The 20,010-nt window shown below is 35.8% G+C and overlaps 1 protein-coding gene across 3 annotated transcripts in view; it reads right to left on the reverse strand.

Moving 5' to 3' along the window:
• Positions 1-20,010, reverse strand: part of GRB14 (growth factor receptor bound protein 14) — a 112,716-nt gene that overhangs the window by 64,880 nt on the left and 27,826 nt on the right. The window contains exon 1 of one of the 3 annotated variants that reach the window (XM_012750034.3): positions 1,418-1,952. The exons of the other annotated variants lie outside the window; for them this stretch is intronic. Within the exon in view, the coding sequence (XP_012605488.1) occupies positions 1,418-1,480 (63 nt within the window). The 5' untranslated portion in view covers positions 1,481-1,952. Of the gene's footprint in view, positions 1-1,417; positions 1,953-20,010 lie in introns of those variants that run through there. 3 annotated transcript variants of the gene reach the window in all.

Raw genomic sequence — 20,010 nt, forward strand, 5'->3', positions numbered from 1 at the left:
TGCCCAAGGTCACACAGCCAGTAAACAGAAAGTCCAGACGGTACGCTTTCCGACATACCAACATGTCATCCAAAACAACCCACTTGACGAAAGTTTCTTCATCGATCTAAACTGCAATATTAACTGGATAAAGAAGAACTCAAACATAAGAACATATATTTGATAGGTTAATATACCTTTTCCCATCCCCAATGATTCAGAGAGCTCAGGTTATTATTAATGCAATGCTAAGTCCAATTCAAAATATTCAAGCTCAAAGCAAAATATTTTTAATTAAATTTGCTTAAGATGAGAGAAAGGCCTCAAGAAAGATAGAGAACACATGTTGGCAAAATTACCATATAGCTATTCCAATGCCGAGTAAAATGTCCCTGGTAAATAAACGGTCGACTGGATAAGAAAATAAACTGAAACCTAAAAGCTCAAAACGATAAAGAGAGACACACTCTTTGAAAAATCAAACACCTCAACTGTCAGATTTGTCATGTTTCAAATAAATTAAAACATGACCTTTGACTTAATGGAATACACTGTTAGTTAACAGTTAACTATTAAAAGTTGACTACGGAAATAAACATTACAGTTTCTGGTGTCACCAAAACCATTTGGAAAGCACATTTCAGTACTGTCCCTCCCAATGCAACACGTTTGGCTCTTTAAGAAGTTCGACACGATGTTCCCATTTGGTGTATTTACAAGGTAAGTTTAGCACGGCTACATTACATGGCATGTATATCACTTTGTAAGATGAATGGTGCAAGTAAAATGTGAAAATAATCTTTACAAAAAACTATTTTTGTAAAAAATAAAATATTTTCATACACAGGATTCACTGCATTAATAATTAACAGAAAGCACTTTCGGAGGGGAATTTAATGGAAAGCTTTTCCTAAGCAAATAGCCAGAAACTCAATAGAAATGGGTAGAAACTTGAGGATAATAAACTGGTGCCACATGTTTAAACAGTAAAACAATTATATAGTCCATTCAACAATGAATAGATGGATATATTATGAATTTTAGTGCAAAAAAAAAGCTGTTCCTTAGCAAACAAATATAAAAACATAATAGGTAGCAGATTTCCTATTGAACTAAAGGCAGAGGCCTGAAGTTACAGTATAAAGAAAAAGAAAGGAAAAAGCTTTAATATATTCTCTAAATCACAATGACCTGAAATAGAGACCAAGCTGCTTTTACATGGAAGTTTTTTACTATAGCGATGTTCTAGCGTAGCATTTTTTTTCCTAGTTTAGTTCCAATACTATGTCCTTTAATTACCTATAGATAGCCTCAATGAATTATAGTCTCTCTCAAAGGATATGTAAATGAAGCTTCTAACATATTAATAAACACAGAGTAACAGAAAAAAAAAGCAGCAAGAACAATTAAAGAAAAAAAGGGAAAAGAAGTCACATACCCTTTTCTGTAGAACTATTGGCGTTATTGCAGGCAGAGTGACTCTTCTTGCACTCAAACTCATGCCTGCTCTTCTTAGAATGATCCTCTCTCGTAGATCATGGACAAAGCGAAAGAAATCTTTTACAGTTACTCCTTGGGAATCTCAGGGCTCAGTGCAAAGAAACAGGGAGGAAAGTAATAAATGTCACCCTGCTTATGTGATTCCAATCTACCCAAAGCCAATTAAGGATGGCTGTGGGACAGGGCAAAGCAGCAACCAATCAAAGGCCAGAAAACCCTGCCTTTGTCCTTGGAAACACATTCTGATACTTTTGTTTATGATATTTAAAGAACCAGATTAACAGGCATCTAGTTCACTTAACTTTTTTTTCCAAAACAGTGCAATTCAATGCCATCTTTGTTGACTAGGCAGTTATGTCTTTACTAAAGCATTTCAACATATGGCAGATAAGAAACTGTTTATATTGGTCTTTTTTAAAGTATATAAATATGTAAATGAACTAAATTTATTTGTGCTATTCATAAAATTGATGACTGGGTTAAATGCAACATACATAAAATAACAAAAATAATCTTGATGTTTGAATTGATACAAAGTGTTAATTTATGTTATAATAAAATATTTTTAATGTACATTGATATACTTCATCTCCTAAACAGCCAAAATTTTAAATTATGGACCTTCCAGCTATCCTTGAAGTCACACACTGTTAAATACTACCTGTTAAATATTGTCAACAATCAACCTAAATAATCATTTTAATTATAAAGTGGGCATTAAACTACAATATATAAAAGCAAAACACTTATGCTTTTAAAAAGCACAGATCTGTATCATTTAGCATATTTCATTCAATTAAAAGCATTTATAAAATAGTCACTGCTCAAAGCTATCTCAGAATTTTAACAATCATTTTGCATTTTTTCTTACAATAACTAAAATTTGATTCTAATATTTTGGGGGGTTGGAGAAGGTTTACATTGATCACAATATTGAAAATATTGATGGCTAACAAGAAAATTTTTCAACAAAGTCTGAATAAAAGAAACACTCAAAAACAACAAAAAGTATTGCAAAGTTAAAACTCAACTGAGTTTCCACAACTGTAAACTCCCTTCTGGACTGACACCTGGACAAGCTTTATGGAACCTCCTCAGAGCTTCCAGCCATGACCCACTAAATGACCCACTGCCTTCTGTAGGAGGAGAATCCCTCATAATTTCTAGATTACAACATGATTGTTGTAGTTACAAGGCAAAATGGAAGATTTTCGGCAACCCAGACACAAACTTTCCATGTCATTATCTAGACTGCTACTAGGCAGGGTTCACTTTACTTCTTTACACATGAGTGTGTTTTATATTCGAGGTGAGCTCATATTCCTCAAAAGAAAGAGAGACACCACAACTCCAAGTTTCCCTACTTTGAATTTCAAAACCAACAACCTCTCAAAATGGTAGTTGGTGGGGGAGGGTAATACACTTACTATAAAATGTCATAGACAGATCTAGTTTGGGGGCATTAATATTATCTTTATCCCATTAGCTTTATCATGGTCTTTTAAAAGAAAGCTACCCCCAAAAAAACTATTAATACAGGGTTGGAGGGGTTACCATTTGTGAAGTAAAATATTCTGCTGTAACCTTGAGCCACATTTTGGCAAGCCAACAATAACAAAGCCCATGATAGCTATATAATTTCAAGAATATGATCCAAATATTTGGCTTTTTCAGTCTTCTTTTCTCAGTTTAGTCTTTGAAGATTACAAAGTGTTATCTCTGGTCTCAAAAATCTTATTGGGGTTTCACCATAATCAAAGCAATTCATTTCACTAAATTATTAAGTAACATATTCACTATTTGCCAAGCACTGTGTTAGGCAGTAGGAACACACTATTGAATAAGATAAGGTCTCATGGTAGAACAGAGATACTTGTTTTTAAATTAAAATATCACACTCAGTAGTGGGCTGAGACTAATAGTGATTAAATGCCAAGTATCAAGCACACGAAGATAGAAGAAACTACGCATTATTGGTGAGATCAGGGGAGGCTTCAAGGAGGAAATGATATTTGCTTTGAAAAGTGATTAGGAGAAAAAAAACACAGAGCTTGAAAACTGATGTGGGTATAGAGTGAAGGTCTCAAAGTTGACCCCAAGGTTTGAAGTCTCAGTCATAGGGAATCCCGAAATATTTTGCATCACACTATAGAGCCTGTTAAACATTAAAATGAACCTTTAAGTCAAAACAGTGTCTGGGTCCTGTATTTATTACAGTGCAATACACCTTCCCTCTAACAGCTTAAAAACAATTAATAGACTATAGCAAACAATAATTTATGGTATATTTTAAAATGACTAAGAGAGTGGAATTGGAACGTTCCTAACACAAAAAAGTGATGAATGTCTGAAGTGACAGATATCCCAATTACCCTGATTTGATCATCACATATTGTCTACCTATATCACAGCATCACAAGTACCCCATAAATGTATAATACTATTATGTACCCATAATAATTAAAACTTTAAAATTTTTTCAAAAATACTTAATAGACAACTAACTGCTTAAGTATGACAGGTCATCTCTTTGGAAGACTTGAAAACTGAAGTTCCTAAATTTTCTGTGAAAACTATGAAGAGTAAAATTTGGCATTTATGTTACCAAAAAGGCAACTGTCTTTGAAAAATGAAACTTACATATACTTTTCATAGTCAACAGACTGAAAGACTAATTAGATGGCATGCATACTCAAGACAGGTGGAGTCTCATTTCAGTAATCCTTTGCAGGTGTTCGTATTGACTGTGCTTTATCCTACTTCCTAGTTATTTTAGACACTGGTTCAAAATTTAACTTTACCCTATCTTTTTTATCATTATCAGTTAGAAATGACTATGCCACTCACTAATCTTGTCATCTGAGCCTTAATTGCTTCACCTGCAAAATGGGGATAAAAACCTATGGCCAACTCTTTCAGAATTGCTGTGAGGATCGGGGAAATCAATTTTGTATAAGGCCTGGAAGAGTCCAAGGCAGGACCTGAAAAAACACTCCTTAAACTCCTGCTGGAGAGAATTGGTCTTTTATCTTCAAAAATTAAATTTTGACATGAAAAGGGTTTTCTTAATAAAACAGGGTCAACAGTGAAGTATTATGGAATAACACTATACAGTTATTATATTTTTGCCCAATATTTTGGTATAACAAGTAAATTTTGTCACTCAAAATACATGCACATCATTTCAATTAAGAATAAAAAAATATTATCATGATTATTAATAATATTTTTGTGAGCACCCAATATGTGCCAGGCGCTAGTTTTCATTTAACCCTCACAACTCTATGAGGTTGGCACTAGTAATTCAATAGATGAGGCAATTAAGGCCAGAAGAGCAGACAGCTAAGAAATGGTTCTCAGATTTTAGCACATATTGCAAAAGAACTTGCCCGAGTTCACAAAGTCCACAGCCAATAAGCCAGAGAGAAAACTGCATCTGGCCCTCTCCAAGGCACTTCACTATTCTAATCGACAATATGTGCTCCCATAATGTACTATATAATTTGATGTAACATTATTAGAAAATGCCATCTTCATATAGCCCTTGTTTCTGATGCACCTAAGCATTTGTTTGTCGTATTAACCTGGTTAACAAATATGTATTGAAGGCTCTACTATGTATAAAGTACTATGCTATTTGCTAGGGGGAATTCAAAGTTGATCAACTCCTGATTCTTGTTTAGCTTTATACAGAAAAAAGTGGGGGAGGGAGTATAAGGTACAAGAATGCTTCTTGATTAATAAGTCGTACAAATACTTTTTTATCCAATCAGTCTCCTGCATGACACAACTCGCTATGTCCTTTCATCGACCTTTGGGCATGCTCCCGTGCTACCCCGTTTGGGGTAACTCATTGACTATCCAGGTTTATTACCTCCCTCAAAGACTCAGATCAAAATTCATTCCACCAGGTAGTGATCCTTCCATTGCAATTATATTCGTGATTTGTAGATTTTTAAGACTTAAACTTTTCCATCTCTCATGCCTTGTCCTACACTTACTAATGCATTGCTTTGATAACTTATTAATCCTTTCACAGGCCCTAGTTTTTCTGCCTAGCAAAAATATAATCCTTCAGGGTAGAAGCCAGACTCTAATTTCCTCTGCTTCTCCCAGAATATTTAGCAGAGTGCTCTCTGTACATAGTAGGCATTATGTTTACGTACAATGTGGAAAGACTAGTCACTCCAGTTACATAGCGGACAAGCCTTCTTTCTCATCTTAACAATTGTTAGCCTTATGATTTATTCTGAACAAAAGCACACAGTCTTCTTTATGAGAACATTTAGATATCCTTTCACTATCTGACATAGTTCTGTTTGCAGTCACTGGTGTGAACACTAAATCTAAGTTGTTTAGAATCTAGTTGTTTTTCTGGAACCAGTTTCAGAAAAATCTCAAAATAGATTGTTACAGCAATTAATATATAGTCTAGATATTTAGCTAGAAACTGAGAACCACTAGTTTTACCAGGTCATCTTATTCTACTAAGAACCTTCACTTCCCTAAATAGGTGACATTGTGCCGGTCTTCACGCTTGAGCTTGATCTGATCCACCACTATCCTATTTCCCCCCATCACTCCAACAGACATTGCCTTCCATCAAGAATGTCTAAGACTCCTCACCAACTTAAACACTAATAGAATATTTCCTCTTTCAAAGAAATTACTGAATGATTTATGAGCCCTAGTGGCAACAAATATTACCAACTCTCAGTTCATTCAAGTATTTAAAAACGTGCCCATCTACTGAATACCCGAAGTTGTACTCTAGGCGCATTATCCCTGCCTACTAAGGAACTACTGTCTAGAGGGAGGCAGATGGGCACTTAAAAAGGACTTACAACAGTGCATTAAGTTCTGGAACTGACTATAAATAAAGTGCTATAACTATAAAAGAGAAAGAGCTTAACTTTATCATGAGATATCAGACAAATATCCCCTAAAGGACAAAGGATTCAGGAATGAAGGTAATTCCAGATTAAAAACAAGCAAAAAAAACAATCCTATAAACAAAGATGAGTCCTGGAAAAACACAGAGCGAGGAGCCAGACAAGAACGGTCATTCTATGCCATGCTGAGGAGTTTAACTCTTATCTTTGAGGGTAGAGATATGTGATAAGACATGAATTTCATTTCATTGTGGAAGATGAACTACACTGTTTCTAGAAATGCTGAATAGAAGCAAGAAAAACCATCAGAAACACACAAAAAAAGTCTAAGTGAGATATGAAAATTGCCAGTTTAGGGAAAAAGCAAAATTTCAGAGATGTTAGAGAGGTAAAAACAGCAGGATCAATCAAGTGGCCAAATACATGTAAAAGTCCTCAAATTTTGTCCTGTGTATGACCTTACAACATAAATTGTAATTCATGAAGGTATAAGCCAGAACAATATAAAGGTCTTACCTATACAATCATCAAATTTCATATACTTTATGGGTGTTCATAAGAAAAATATAATAGTCCAAAATTTTAGAGAGATTAGATAAAAAAAACAGAGAAAACATGGTTACCTTTCTTCAGGCTTCAGAAAACTTAAAATGACAAGAAGAAAAAGACAAAGGAAGAGGAGAAGGAGAAGAAGAAAAACTAATTTCCTTGCTAAGAAAGAAGATATCTCTTCTTTTTTTACTGGACTGGAATAAGAAAAGTACTTGCAGTAGACCATAAATTAAAAGAATTTCTAGAAGCTAGAAAGTCATTGAGATCAGGTTAATAAAAATACATAAAATTACAGCCAGAACTTTTATACAAGAGAAACGATGATGAGGGCAGATGCAGAAAAACTGCACGAGAGACAGAGAACTGCATGAGAAAGAGGAAAGCAGAGAGGCGGAAGGTGGTAAGTTCTCCAACCCTCTTCTGTCCCTAGGATAAAAATCCTTGAACCACACTCTCAAAACAACATATTATGCCTTATATAAAGACACAGTAACAGGAATGCAGAGTCTAAGGCAACCCAGAACCTCCAAAAGAAACCCTCTCTTCACCTTTCCCCCCAAAAAGACCTAAATAAGTAGTCCCACTTTGGTAAAATACTAGACAATAAAAGAAGATGAAACATCAGCTCAAAGAGTGTGAGAGATTTAATTGCTAGATGTTGGATTATACAGTGAAGTCGCAGTTAAAGTAAATAGATAACGGAAATACGAAAAGCAACTAAAGTGAGAAGAAAAATGGTTTCACATTTAAGAAGCAATAATCAGAAATTGAAAAATCTAAAGCCAAGTAAAGGAGATCTATAAACACGTAACTGGAATCCTCACAGAAGAAAACCAAAACAACAGAAAGGAATAAGTAAATAAGATGAAATATAAGGAAAACTTTTGTAATAAAAGACTTACTGAAAGTCACATAATTCCCTAGAGAAATAGTCAACACTTAGACATTTCCTGGTAAAGTTACTGGAACCCTTTGAACAGCAAGGCAAAAATGTTCTAGTAGCTTGTAGGAGGAAATCAGTCTGTTGAATTTCCCCACAGCAAGATTCAACAACAGGATTCAGTGGACACCACTGTCTTCTAGTTTCTCCACTGGATAGAATAATGTGCATGAAATCCTTGAAGAAAGAAAATATGAATGAGATTTTTAAACCCAGCCAAACTTCTTAATTATAAGGGCAACAATGTTCAAAATTTTGAACATACACAAACATATAAAATTCTGATAAATGTGCCCATTGATATGGAGACAGAAAGGGAGGAAAAAGTGAAGTGGATAAAGCGATTCAGGACCAAGGGCCAAGGAATGCAGGCAAGAGCCAAGGATGCTGGCAAAGAAAAGAAAATGGATCTCCTCCCCACCCAAAGCCACCAGAATGAATGAAGCCCTGCTGACACACTGATTTTAGCCGAGTGAACTGATTTCAAATTTCCATAAGATATAATAAATGTGTTGTTTTATGCCACTAAGTTTGTTGTAATTTGTTACAGCAGCCATAGGAAATTAATACATCTCCCTTTCTTTTTCAGCTTCTTAAAAACGTTATCTTATGATCTCTTCTCTTCCTTGCATATTTTATCTTTTCTCAACCAGATTCCTCTCAAACATACTCAAGCCCCTCAATTTAAAAACAAAAGATATTAAAATTTCCCTCCAGCTAAAACATCTCTCTTTCCTTTCTTTTATCAACAAACTCCTCAATCTAAAGCCTCTACCATAAACTCAACCCTTTGACCAATGATCTCCTCGAAGCTAAGTAAAATGAGCATTTTTCAAAATCTTCACTCTATTTGCCTTTCAGCATCATGTTAATATGCTTGGCTAGCCTCTCCATTGGATCTCTTTTGTCCAGCTTACTCAGACCCAAGATTTTAATTACTACCTGATAGGCAGGTGCTCACCAATTTTTATCTCCTGCCCAGATATCTCTGTGAAGAAATAGACTCATATATTTATTTGGCTATTAGATATCCCCATTTGGATGCCTAAAAAGCAACTCAGACTCAAAAAGTCCAAAGCAAACTCATGGTGTCACCATTTGTCACCCAAACCTAGTCCTTTTCCAATGTCTGTAGCTCAGTGAATGGCACCACATCCATCTAGCTGCATAAGCCAGAAATCCAGGAGTCATTTTTGAGATGTCCCACTATTCATGTCCCATATCTGTATCCATTCTATCGCCAAGTCCCACTAATTTTAATTCCTAAGTATAATATCTCCTACATCAATCCATTTATTTTCATCTCTTATAGTTCATTCTAGGAATGAAGTGAAACCTTCAGATTTCCATAACCATACACCTCTCCTGGCCTTCGTGCTGCCACTGAAATAGTTAAGAGGAGAAAAAAAAACTTTATGTGGTGACAGAAAGATTTCCCTCCTTACAGTTTCACCATGATTGTCTGTCTTGAGGTCCTCAAGACAAATTTTTTTTACATTCCCCCATTTATGTCAATCACCACAAGCCCAGAACTCCCAGGTCATCCATCCTCGGGCCCAGACTCTCTGCCTAAGAGCAGTCCATCACCTTTTCTTACTTCATCGTCCACACTTCCCCAACTACTGAAATCCTTTTACTATGCCTCTGAATCTCACAGTTAATCATGAACGAAATCCCACAAAAGCCAACCTCTTCTCTCAACTCCCCTTCATTCTAACTTAACTCTATTTATCACTGAAGATCACTGCTATTCCTTAACGTTATGGCTATATTTATTCTCTCCCACACTTCTTAGGGCCCTGGGCCCGGAGGTGGGCAGAGTTTCTTCTTATTCCTCACTGCTATTTTATGACAGGTCTCCTTCCCTCCTCCTTAAATTTGCCTATTTTTTAATATTATATCATTAAACCATACCACCCCCTATTCTTCCTTGTAGCAGTCATCTTCAGTCATCTGAGCCATTCTCATGAATGGATTGAGGTAATCCATCCAATCAGAGAACGGAGTGAATATTCTCAGGAGAAAGATGTCTTAATCTAGAACTTCTTCAACTCTTCATACACAATGTCCATCATTTGATTAACAAATCAACTGGTAAACAAAGAAACAGGGGAGACAGGACATAGAAAAAAATTCACAAAAATAAAAAATTCACAAAAGAACTTAAATGCATAAAAATGAAAGAAATGGATATTCTAGAAATGAAAATTGTAATAATGAAATTAAAAACCCAAAATATGGACTTAATAGAAAACTGGATATAGTCAAAAAGATTAGTTAACTGGAATATCTCAGTAAAAAACATCCAAACTGATATAAGAACAGCAAAGAGAAAGGATAAAAGAGTGCAAGGTATATATAAGGCAAGGAAAAAACATCATAAGGGCAAAGGAAAAAGAATCAGAAAAAAAAAAAAATAAAACACACAATATTTTAAAAACTTTCTTCGTTTGGCCAAGATACTCCAAAACTAAGGAAAGTGATCAAGTCAAAGAATTAAGAAGCAATATGCATTGTCAAGCAGACAAATATAAAGAACATTATAACTAAGCTCAACTAAAGGCAAGGAGAAAATCTTAGAGGTAGTCTGGGGGTTGGGCGGGGGGGCATATCTTCCAAAATCCAATAGGATGACTGATGGCTGATTTTTTAAAACAGAAATGAAAGAAGTATGAAGACAATGAAAAAACATCTATAAAACGCTATTAGAAAATGATGCCAACCTAGAATTTTATGCCCCATGAAAATATCCTTCAAAATAAAAGCAAAATAAGGTCCCCTGCTCCAGGACCACCAGGCTGCCTAAAGAGGGGTAAACTGGCCCAGGGCAGAAGAATAGTAAAATTGTGTACAACTAAAGCTAACAGAGCAAAATAATTACATAATTTAAAAATATTTGATTAGTCCAGAAAAGGACAAGAAAAGAAAATAAGGACCATGAAACAGGTGGGATAAATATTAAAAAGATATATAATAAACCATTTGAAATTATAAAATCTTATGTTTATTCTTACATCAAAATAGAAATCATTTTTTTATTGATTTTCTGATTGTAAACATTCTGGATAAATTCGATGAAATAGCCCTTTTCTTATTTGGGGAAGTTTCTTTTACTAATGTTGTGATTTTAGGCTTAAAGCTTATTTTGTTACAGAACTTAAACACACAAAAGCTTCATCAAAGAAATGAAACCACAGAATATCACATCTCTGAGTTATACTGAGAGATGCTAAAGTTAGATGACCTGTATTTGAATCCCAACTCTGACACTTAATGACAGTGTGATCTTGAGCTTAACTTCTCAACACCTCAATGTCCTTAAAGCAATAGCATATATGGAAAAAATATGTTTTATATGTATGTATATATATGCACGCACACATATTAGCTGCTAGTATCATTATTATTATTGTTGGTGTTAATACTGTTAGTATTAAGTTGGAAGACTTGAGTTTTGGTCCCACATCCTCTACTAACTCTCAAGGTTTCTTCTCTTATCTGCAAAATGAGATCTTTATACAAAATTTAAGTATTTTTCCATTTGCAAGGGGAAAAAAAATCATTAATATAAACTTGAAAACATACTCATTTCCTGAAAGAAATAACAATATTTGTATACTTATTAGGAAGATGACTAGGAATAAGCATCCATAATTTAAAGGTCCTTGTCAAGAAGTTTAAGTACTATTCTCTTAAATACCACCATCATTGCAAATATACAAAGGAATAATCAATGTCATTCTACTGAATGAAGACACAAAACTACAGCTGATCCTCTCCCAAACAGTATGAATCACACATAGCAAACCTCCATACAATGTCTTGTGCTACTCTGCTTTGTATCCATCAAGAAACTTCTAGTGTCTTTATAAAAGTTAACATGCTTCCTTACAAAAAATGCTGCAACTAAAGACTGGATAGCTCAAGATCTTCAATTTCACCAGTGGAAAAGCAGAAGAGAGAATGCATTTTGAAATGAAACTTAAAACTCAGCAGATTTATTACTGTCAATTCCAAGCAATAAGTCAGTTTATTTTCAAACAATTTCCAAAGGCAAAACAAGCTAGATGGCACAAGAAATTTCATTAAAATTAAAACATTTTCAGTCACAAGCAACATTATGTTTGATTTTCATTTTTCTTTATAAAACACTTGATGGGAAAAAGACTGAAAGCTGAGTAACTATTTCCCAAATATCTGACAGAATTCCTGTGTCTTTAGCAAGTGCTTCTAGCCATTGTAAAAATCAATACTTGAAATTTCTAACAGAGTACATCTTAAGGGTTACCACTATAAGGGTTACTATACTCTCTTAACCACACCAATAAAGTGGTAACTATCAATGGGATTAACTTAATTGTGGTAATCATGTCACAGTGTATACATATATCAAAACATCAAGTTGTATACCTTAAATACATACAATTTCTATTTGTCCATTATACTTCAATAAAGCTGGAATAAATAAATATCAATAAGTCATCATCATATAGATAATATAAAACCTTTAAAGTCAACATAGTCAACAAAGCACAATTTTGGCCACCAGTCAGCTCCATTAAAAAATAAGAACAAAACAAAACAACTTCAAAATTTACCTTGCTCCATGTAAAACACCGTAATGCAGCATGACTGCAATGCATCCATTCACTTATTCATTCAACTATATTTACTGAGCACAGACTACAAATGAGGCACAGTTAGATCTTAGTAAATCACAGAGGACTATGACATAGATCCTGCCTAAAGTCACTTGTGTGAGAGCACAAATCACATATTTTGGGGTATACAGAAAAATAGACCTGGAGTTGCAGAGGCTGGAGAAGCCTTTGTAAAGGAAGAAGCTATGGAGCTGGACCTTAAAAGAGAATTTTTCACTGATACAAATGGGAGACAGGGAGAATTCCAGTCAAAGGGAAAGCATGGGATAGATCCAGAAGCACAGAGTAACATATTTGGATTAGACTGAAGAAATACGTAGAGAAGAGTGGGATACAAGATTGGTAAGTTTCACTGCAGCCAATCTTTTGGACAACTTGAAAATTACGCTAAGGCATCTGACATTGATTTTGTAGGCAATGGAGATCCAATGAAAACTTTTCAGAAAGAGTGTGACTTGACCAGAGCTCTTCTTTTGAGAAGAGTAATCTGGCAGCCATTCATCAGATGAACCCAGATGGAAATACTATAGATACAAGTTTTCTTTTCCTTGTTATTTAACATTGCATCTCCTACATCTACATATGCTTTGACTCCCTTCTATGTGCTGACCTCTGTATTTGCCATAAAATACAGTCTACAGTATTCAAAGAAGCTTGAAGAGACTACATCTTAAGGGTTACCACTATAAGGGTTACTATACTCTCTTACCACACCAATAAAGTGGTAACTATCAATGGGATTAACTTGATTATGGTAATCATATCACAGTGATATGATTATCACACTAGCTCGGATATGAGCTAGTGCTACTTTGAGGCAGACCAGAGTCGTGCTCAATAACCTTCATGCTAAAAACAGCCTAGACATCACTTTAAGAGCCAGAAGTCTATATTTAGATTCAAGTGCCTTGATCAAAACGATAACCTTAGAGAAGCAAGGCATCTAAAAGAGAAAGAATAATTACCATGGTGGGTACTGGCCTCCTGGGGATTATAATTTCCACTTTATAATAATGCAATTGATGATCAAAGATGTTAGAGGTTAACTTGCTCAAAACCACAAAGCTGACATAATGCTTGGCAAAATTTGGACCCAGAAGGGGAAAACAGAAGAGAGAAAATAATGAAACACAAAATGTTCTCTTAGCTGAATAAAAGACTCCAGGCATGAGATGAAATGAGCCTACCAAAAACAGAGCAGGAAAGTTATATTTTAAAGATAATTTCTAACATATTTTAGTGAAATGTCATAATCCCAACAATAAGAGCAAAACTGTAAAGCTTCCAGAGAAAAGAATAAAGACCACTAAACAAATCAAAACAAAAAGTTTACTTAACAAATAAACAGGAACCAAATTGACAACAAGCTTTTTTATCTCCAAACCTTGATGCCAGACGACAACATATTCATATCTTCAAAGTTCTGTGGCTAAAATTATTTTGAACCTAGAATTCCATACCCAGCCAAATTATTAAGGAAAAGCAAGGATCAAGCAAAGACATTCTTAAATACAGAGCCCTTCAATAATGAACATCCTTTCTGTCTCATGCTCTGCACGGAGCATTCATTATCTCCGTTCAAGTCAGTTTCTCTGTATGAGACAGTTGTCTTTTAGTTAATAACAAAAAAAAAATGAATTTATAGAACACTGTATCCTCCAAACATGCTTAAATGAACTGTCTCTACAGTTTTTAATATAGGAGTTGTTTTTAATATAACAATTGACACAATAGTAATGCATTGATTATATGACAACTTTCATCGTACAGACTGACAAATCACATTACTGCCAAATAAAGGAAAGGAAGGGAAGGAGGGATTCCGGCAGTCAATTAATGTCCAATAAAGAATTCAAGGCAAACATTTTTATTCATTTTTATTTTTCCCAATTCTTACTGATCAGAAACTGACATTTAAGATTATCTTCTAAATAAGTTTTTTTTATTCTAGATAATCAGGAAAGAAAACTGCACCGGACATCAACCTTTTCTCACAGAGTGAAAACACTGCATGAGAGAGGGGGTCAAATGGAATCACTGCAACACCAGAAGGATCTTATCAAAGGTGGTGTTTGTCATGGTAACTTCTAAAATAAACATGCAGTTCTAAAGAGAACCCCTGCAATTCCTTTTACTTCCCAACTCATCCCCATCTTTCCACATTAAAACCAATGATGGTCATCAGAACACTTCTTAAGCCAAATGAGATAGTCAAATCCTCACCACTTGTTAACAGATAAAAATCTGTTTCCAATCTTCTAAAACTCTCCATAGATAAAAGGATTTAAACCTTAAGACACCTCATTTAAATATTAAGCCACATGGAAAAAAATGTTTGTATTATTTAAATGATTTATTTAATGGTTTTATAAAAATAAGAAAACTAACAACAATACCCAGCAAGGGGTGGGCAAGAAATGCAGAAATGTTGCCAAGGTACCTCATCTTAACAGCAGCATCCTTATGTTCACTCATTAGACTCTCCTGAGCAGATTGAGCAGAACTACTGAATTAAATAAGGGCCAAAGAATTCCTCCACTCAAATCAACACACCATCTGCTCTGCTATGGTGTTTCTGCCACTGGTCACAGCAGAAACATCAAGAAAACAAATGTGGACATCATTATAGAGTTGTATGTAGGTGGATAGAGAAAGTATTCTTAACTATAATCATAGGAGAATATGCATTTTTTTTACCCCACGTTCAAATATTTATGATGTGTGACTATGTGAAAGTGATACCAATTTAACAAATATACCAGAACACACAGATGCAGCAAATGAGTGAAATCCTTCAAAAGTGATTGTCTCAAAAGTTATTCGGATAGACCTCATCATGTTGAGCTTCATTCTAAATTGTTTAAAATAAGCCTGTATTTTTATTTTTAGCCACCTTTATCCATTTGACAGTTTAGTAACAAAGGAGACACCATTATTTTCTGGCATAAGTAGGGAGGAATTGCAAGCTATTTTAAGTAACGTGGTTCTAAAATCAATGCAATAGTTTTAAATACTCAGCTAGCTGCAGGGAAGGCTATTTTGAGAAAAAGATGGGATCTGTTTAAACCTCCAAGACACTTTGATTAAAATTCACAATTCAGATAAATCATTCCAAAAACTTCTTCTGAATAACATTCATTTAATGGTAGTTATTGTTATAAACCTAGCATATTAGTTGCAAGTCAAAATTGATGAGGCAGAATTATACTTTGTTTATGTTGAATGTACACATCACAGTACTTAGAGGTCTCTCCTGTAGTTAATGTGTACATTTACAGACATTTTTAGGAGTTAAAATATAAGATTAATATTCAGTTGCTATTTATAGAGACTTATATTAATGGTTATTATATTTTTGCTTTCTGGAAACTATCCTACTAGGATGTATTTAGTTCCAATTACAACCATAATACTACTTTATCCTTTGAAAAGTTACTATCCTAGCTAAAATGTTCTACTTTGCAGTTCCACAGATGTCACAGGAAAAGTTTTTGACAACCTGGCCGGGCGCTGTGGCTCACGCCTGTAATCCTAGCTCTTGGGAGGCCGAGGCGGGCGGATTGCTCAAGGTCAGGAGTTCAAAACCAGCCTGAGCAAGAGCGAGACCCCGTCTCTACTATAAATAGGAAGAAATTAATTGGCCAACTGATATATATATAAAAAATTAGCCGGGCATGGTGGCGCATGCCTGTAGTCCCAGCTACTCGGGAGGCTGAGGCAGGAGGATCGCTTGAGCCCAGGAGTTTGAGGGTGCTGTGAGCTAGGCTGACGCCATGGCACTCACTCTAGCCTGGACAACAAAGTGAGACTCTGTCTCAAAAAAAAAAAAAAAAAAAAAAAAAAAAAAAAAAGTTTTTGACAACCTATATCCTCTGTCTTAGTCTGCTTGTGTTGCTAAAAGGGAATAACTGAGACTGGATAATTTATAAAGAAAAAAGGCTTATTTGGTTCATGATTCTGCTGGATAGAAGACTGGGCATCAGATGAAAGTCTCAGGCTGCTTCCACTCATGGCAGCAAGCAAAGAGGAATGAGCATGTGCAGAGATCACATGGCAAGAGGAGACGCAAAAAAGAGAAGGGAGTAGTGCCAGGCTCTCTTTAAAAAACCAGCTCAAACAGACAGCAAACTCACTCACGCCCACCAGTAAGGGTATAAATCTATTCATGAGGGCTCCACCCATGACCCAAACAACTCCCACTAGGCCCCACTTCCAACATTGGGGATCAAATTTCAATATGAGGATTGGAGTGGTCACATATCCAAATTATAACATTTTACCCCTGAGCCCCCAAAACTCATGTTCTTCTCATATTGCAAAATACAACCATCCCTTCCCAACAATCCCAAGTCTCCACTCATTCCAGCATCACCTCAAAAGTCCAAAGTCTCATCTGACACTCAAGGCAAATTCCTTACAGCTGTGAGCCTGTAAAATCAAAAACAAGTTATTTATTTCCAAAATACAATAGTGGAACAGACATTGGGTAAACACTTCCATTCCAAAGGGATAGATGCAACCACCATGGCTCTTACATGCTGGGTGCCTGCAGACTTACAATCACATGGACACCACCAAGGCTTATCACGTGCACCCTTGAATGCAGTGCCCTGAGCAATATCTGGGGCCCTTTGAGGTCTGGCTGGAGCTGGAATACTGGAGGTGTGAAGAGCGGCATCTCCAGGTGGTGCAAGACAACAGTGCCCCTGGCCTGTTCCCCTACATCACTTCTTGAACACTTTGTTACTTAGACATTTCTTCGGCCAGATACCTAGTTTATCACTCTTAAGTTCTGTCTTCCACAGAGCCCTGGGGCATGGACATAATGCAGCTGAGGTCTTTTCTATGGTGTAAAATGGGTGACCTCTGCTCCAGGCTTTCTTCAGAAGCAGATATTGGTGTCTGCAGAACTGTAAGCCACAAATCAACATTTAATTTATGCTTTACACCACATAGCACCTGACATTGGATAAATCCTACATGGCTGAAACTACTTTGATGGTACTTTGTAGCAGTGGGTTCATCTTTTTAAAATTTCACAAACAATACACATCATGTTCTTCATAATATGAACAGAAAATATTAATTCCATTATTTTGATATTAAAGTGATCTAAATATACAACTGTCCTGGACCCACTATGTTATCTATATTTGCAAAGTTGCCACTTGATTGATTTTGAAAATGCAAAACCACATGCGTAATAACATGCCAATGTTTGGCTTTAATCCTGTATCAATTATGCAGTTTGTTCACACAGCAAAGTTATTTGTCCTAATGAATGTCTATCAGCCCTAAGAAATTACTTTTAGTTATAACATTAGGCTGATTGGAGATAATACATAGAAATTTCTGTCTGTGCATTTAACTGAGAGTTCCTCTCAAACCTAGCAGTCAATCGGATAAATTGGCAGTTAAAATACTCTTCCATATCAGTCTTCCATGTAGAACATGAAGATTTTCCAAGACTTAGAATGGGGAAAGGGCACAGAGGAAGAATACTCCAGCATTTGCTTCCATTGTTGTTGTACCACAGAAGTACCTTCCACTGTAGTTCATTAAGTAAGGGGTTTTGACGAAAACTTGACACAGAAAGTGTCTATTGAGTGACATACGTCTTCAAGGCCAAGAAAAATCACCATTCTCCTCCCATCCCCCCAACCAATAACACCTCATGCAAAGCCTCAGACCCAGACTACCTTAATAGTACTTATATTCTTCAATAAGAGAGGTCAAGGGAGAAAGCTATTCTACTCCGGTCCAATTGCATCTTACAACACCATCCTGTTATCTTACCAATTCTCAGAAGACAAATCTAAGGAGACATGATCTCCTGCAATCTTCAGGGTTGTTGGTCTGGAGGCCCCTGGTTTGCAAAGGCCTCAGGGCAGTTTATTTCCCTATCCTTTTTCCTCACTAATCCTCAGGAACTATTTTCTGAGCCCACTGCTTTCTCCAAAGCAGTATCTATTGTTCTGGGAGGCTGAGCAGACACACTTGGTAATCTTGGCCCAGAGCCTGCTTCATAGGCTACAGATTTTTGGAACCCAACCCTGAACAAGGCAGCGGTGAGTTGGAGGCCCTGCCTCTTGGGTACCACCACGTTGGGCTCCAACCGTGTGGCTAGCATCGGCCACTAGCCACACAGCGTTCACACAATCTTCCGCTTCCTAGTGTGGCATTCAGGTGCATGCAACCCACTCATGATCTGGAAAACTAAAGGAAGAAGAGGACCTTCGCTTAATGACATTGGAGAAAGATTTATCTCTTTGCTTACTTTGTATGTGCTTCATGCGCAGTAAAGCACTGTATTATACACATGATGTTTTCACAATGTGGAAATACCCCTCAGTTTATGAAAATTGGTCTACATATCCACCTCCATTTTTCTTATTTCCTTTTAGCACTTCCTTGCTTCCCTCAGTGCATCTCAATGCTGCCTCCGTGGCTTTACATATTGGATCTGCTCTTCCGTCATCTTTTTCAATTCCCCATGATAAGCCTTTTATTTAATAAACATGTGACTGCAAGTGTGCAAGAATTAAATTATAAATTAATACATATCAATGTAGGTCATACAATGGTCTGTACTTTTTAAAGTGCTTTCATGTAAGGATATTGAGAAACTGTTAAGCCAAAAGGCAAAATATATAGAGTAAGCCTATAATAAATATATACCTGTAGTTACTAATATCTACATGATTAAATACATGGAGATGTATAAAAGACATTAATAAAAGTAAATCCTTGTAAGGATCAAGGGAGGTGTTGTGAGTTGATGTACACAGGAATGGGAGCAAGATTTTTCAATGAATAATCTCAATATATTTTTAATATTGTGAACTATATGTATATTCTACCTATTAAAAAATAAAATTAAAAATCAAGTAAATAAATAAATGATGACTGTGTTTCCATTGGATTTAAAGTTTTCAGATGGCAGACTGAAATTTTGAATGAACTGGAATTCCTAACAACAATACATAAATAAAAGGCAATTTTAAAATGCCTTCAAAAGTATGCATGACTTGGAATTCTATATTCAGCAAAACTATTGCTGACTTGTAAGCTTAATACAAAGACAATTTTCAGACTGGTAAAGACTCAAAAAAATTACTCCTCTTTCCTACAGCTTGGTATACCACCACAAAAAGAGGAAAAGAAAGAAATCATGAGACCCAGGACACAGGGAATCCAATACAGGAAAGAGACAAAAGGAATTCCCAAGATAAAGGCAAAGCAAATCCCAAGGTGAGAAAGTAGCACTGTGGCAATCCTGGAGAGCAACCTCTCTAGACAGAGCAGAACAGAGTCAGAAGAATGGAAAATTCCAGGAGGGATGCCTGGGGGTGGAAAAGGAACTAACACACAACCTGCATAGTTGGCCACTTAGCAGGCTCTGTGAAGAGTGTTTTACCAGTTTCTTCAGACAGGAGAATAGATTTAGTTAGAGGATCAAAGAAAACAAAGCAAATGAAACAAGGCA

This window comes from Microcebus murinus, chromosome 8 (genome assembly GCF_040939455.1).
Source record: "Microcebus murinus isolate Inina chromosome 8, M.murinus_Inina_mat1.0, whole genome shotgun sequence".
Taxonomy (NCBI): Eukaryota; Metazoa; Chordata; class Mammalia; order Primates; family Cheirogaleidae; genus Microcebus; species Microcebus murinus.